Source organism: Columba livia, unplaced genomic scaffold (genome assembly GCF_036013475.1).
Source record: "Columba livia isolate bColLiv1 breed racing homer unplaced genomic scaffold, bColLiv1.pat.W.v2 Scaffold_135, whole genome shotgun sequence".
Lineage (NCBI taxonomy): Eukaryota > Metazoa > Chordata > Aves > Columbiformes > Columbidae > Columba > Columba livia.
This window is the reverse complement of record NW_027043031.1, coordinates 907,963-910,761: the sequence shown is the minus strand read 5'-3', so window position 1 is coordinate 910,761 and position 2,799 is coordinate 907,963. Positions and strand designations below refer to the sequence as shown.

At 52.3% G+C, this 2,799-nt stretch overlaps 1 protein-coding gene across 1 annotated transcript; it reads left to right on the top strand.

Annotated features, from left to right (window-relative positions):
- The first annotated feature begins 585 nt into the window (after positions 1 to 585).
- On the top strand, positions 586 to 1,718 carry LOC135577722 (olfactory receptor 14J1-like). Its single transcript, XM_065047842.1, has one exon. The coding sequence runs from the start codon at positions 586 to 588 to the stop codon at positions 1,540 to 1,542; it is 957 nt and encodes a 318-aa protein (XP_064903914.1). The 3' UTR covers positions 1,543 to 1,718.
- The last annotated feature ends 1,081 nt before the right edge of the window (positions 1,719 to 2,799 follow it).

The following is a 2,799-nucleotide window of genomic DNA, read 5'->3' as shown; positions in this document are numbered from 1 at the left end:
CCAGTGCAACCCCTGGTCTCCTCTCCTCCCCAGCAGACCCTCTGCCCCAAAGCCATGGGGTCCAGGTCACGAGTCTCCACCTCAGCAGCTGGACCTCCAGGTGAAGGGTTCCTGGAACGTGGTACACAAAAAAGGTGCTAAAAGTACTTGCTCTCCAGTGTCACTATGTGAGTGGCAGCAGCACAGCCGGGTCAGTAGAAGGTTCCACAGCATGCCCGTCTGCCTTTCTGTCCTTGCTTTATTTTCTGGTAGCTCTGCAGTGTTCTTCCCTGTTTCTCCACCTGTCCCTGGTGCTCTTGCTCTCTGGGATTGGGGTGGGAGTGTGGGTCAGTTTTTGTTCTGACACCAATTCAGTGGATCTTGCCTCACGGGTGTGTTCATGGAAACCAGATGCCGAAGCTGCATTTTAAATTGTGATCAACTGTTTTTCTCAATTGGTAGAAAGAGAGAATGAGCGGATACATCCCTCCATCAGGGAGGGGGTTTTCCATGAGAAACAGCCTGTTTATTTTCCTTAGAGAAGTCTCCCCTAACTTGTCACTGTCCTTTCCTCCTTTCACAGGTCCTCATGCCCACAGGCAGCCAATGTCCAACAGCAGCTCCATCAGCCAGTTCCTCCTCCTGCCGTTCACAGACACACGGGAGCTGCAGCTCTTGCACTTCTGGCTCTTCCTGGGCATCTACCTGGCTGCCCTCCTGGGCAACGGCCTCATCATCACCACCATAGCCTGGGACCAGCACCTCCACACCCCCATGTACTTCTTCCTGCTCAACCTCTCCCTCATTGACCTGGGCTCCATCTCCACCATTGTCCCCAAGTCCATGGCCAATTCCCTCTGGGATTCCAGGGCCGTCTCATACTTGGGATGTGCGACACAGCTCTTTTTGTTTCTCTTCTTAATCACAGCAGAGTATTGTCTCCTCACTGTCATGTCGTACGACCGCTACGTTGCCATCTGCAAACCCCTGCACTACGGGACCCTCCTGGGCAGCAGAGCTTGTGTCCACATGGCAGCAGTTGCCTGGGCCACTGGGTTTCTCAATGCTCTGCTGCACACGGCCAATACATTTTCACTGCCCCTGTGCAAGGGCAATGCCCTGGGCCAGTTCTTCTGTGAAATCCCCCAGATCCTCAAGCTCTCCTGCTCACACTCCTACCTCAGGGAACTTGGGCTTCTTTTGTTTAGTGGATCTTTAGTTTTTATGTGTTTCATTTTTATTGTGGTGTCCTATGTGCAGATCTTCAGGGCCGTGCTGAGGATCCCCTCTGAGCAGGGACGGCACAAAGCCTTTTCCACCTGCCTCCCTCACCTGGCCGTGGTCTCCCTGTTTGTCAGCACTGCCATGTTTGCCTACCTGAAGCCCCCCTCCATCTCTTCTCCATCCCTGGACCTGGTGGTGTCTGTTCTGTACTCGGTGGTGCCTCCAGCAGTGAACCCCCTCATCTACAGCATGAGGAACCAGGAGCTCAAGGATGCCCTGAATAAACTAGTGGCGGGATGCTTTTCACAAATAATAAAGTGTCCGTCATCTGCTCTTTGAGAGATAACAGTTTTAATGTAACTCATTAGAGGCCCAGACTTCTGTGTGTGTGTGTGGTGGTGGTGGTGGTTTTTTTTTTTAATAAATCATGATATTTTTCTCATCCCCTTTCTAATTTATTGTCTGTTGTTTTTCAAACCCACTGCCTGTATAAATATGAAGCCATGCTCTCTGCAAAATAAAGGTCTCTGCTGTGACTTTTTTTCTCTGAGATTCTTCCTCCAAGGCCTATTTTGAGCTGCAGGGACTATCTCTTTGTCAGTGGGAGGAGGGGAAAACAGCTCTGGCATGGCAGCCCTGCCAGGGAGCAGCAGCGCTTGTTCTTCCAGAGCTGTTCTGGTTCCACTCCCACACTCTCCTTCTCATCCCTGGTGTTGGTGCAAGGCCTGAGTGCTCTGTCAGCTTGGTCACCGTCCTTCTGTGTGGCAGTTCTTCTAGAACATGCCCAAGAAAGTGGCCACAGATGCAAACCCCAGTGTACAGCTGAACAGTGTGTGTGTGCAGGGCTGGCACACAGCAGTGTCCTCTCACAGCCAGGCTCCTGCCAGAGACCTGCAGGACCAGCAGAGCAGGGGCTGGGCTGTGCCCCTGTGCACTGGACACCCCGTGGAAGGAGCCTCAGGTCAGTCATCATCGACTGGCCTTTCACAACTACCGTTTACAGCACTGGCCTCTCACCCACAGGGGTTGTTCTTCCCTCCATGGATGGACACTCAATGAATAGTTCAGCAGTCCCTGTTTGCTTTGTACAGATGAGATGGGAGCACGCACATCATGTACCTGAGGTGACATGAACGTGAGCGAGCATAAACACCATCAACTATTCCTTGGGGCTCTATGAAGGTCCGTGGCACAGAGAGTGGCTTGAGGTCACATCACATTGGGATGCGACCTGAATGCAGCACTGGGATATGCAACCTTGATCTGAGGTCTCCATGTCCATTCCTCATGGCATGGGACATCTCAGATGAGTGCAGAGCAGGTGACACACCACAGGGATGAGGTGTCTCCTGTCTCTTTGGAGTGGCAACAGGAGGCCAGAGGGACACTGTGACTCCTGCCTCTATGTGTAAAATGGACAGACTCTGTCTCTGAGCATACCTGGGTGCATAAGGAGTCCTGAGACCAGCTCTGATGTGGACACCTCACAGAACCCTGACATTTCTGTGTGTGACTCCAGGAACAAACCCCCCTGGATCAGTGAGATTCATCTCAGCTGCTTTGGACAGGATCATTGCAAGTGCTCTTGTCTGCTAC

Coding starts and splice junctions, on each gene's coding strand:
- LOC135577722 (XM_065047842.1), top strand. CDS start 586: ATGTCCAACAGCAGCTCCATCAGCCAGTTCCTCCTCCTGCCGTTCACA.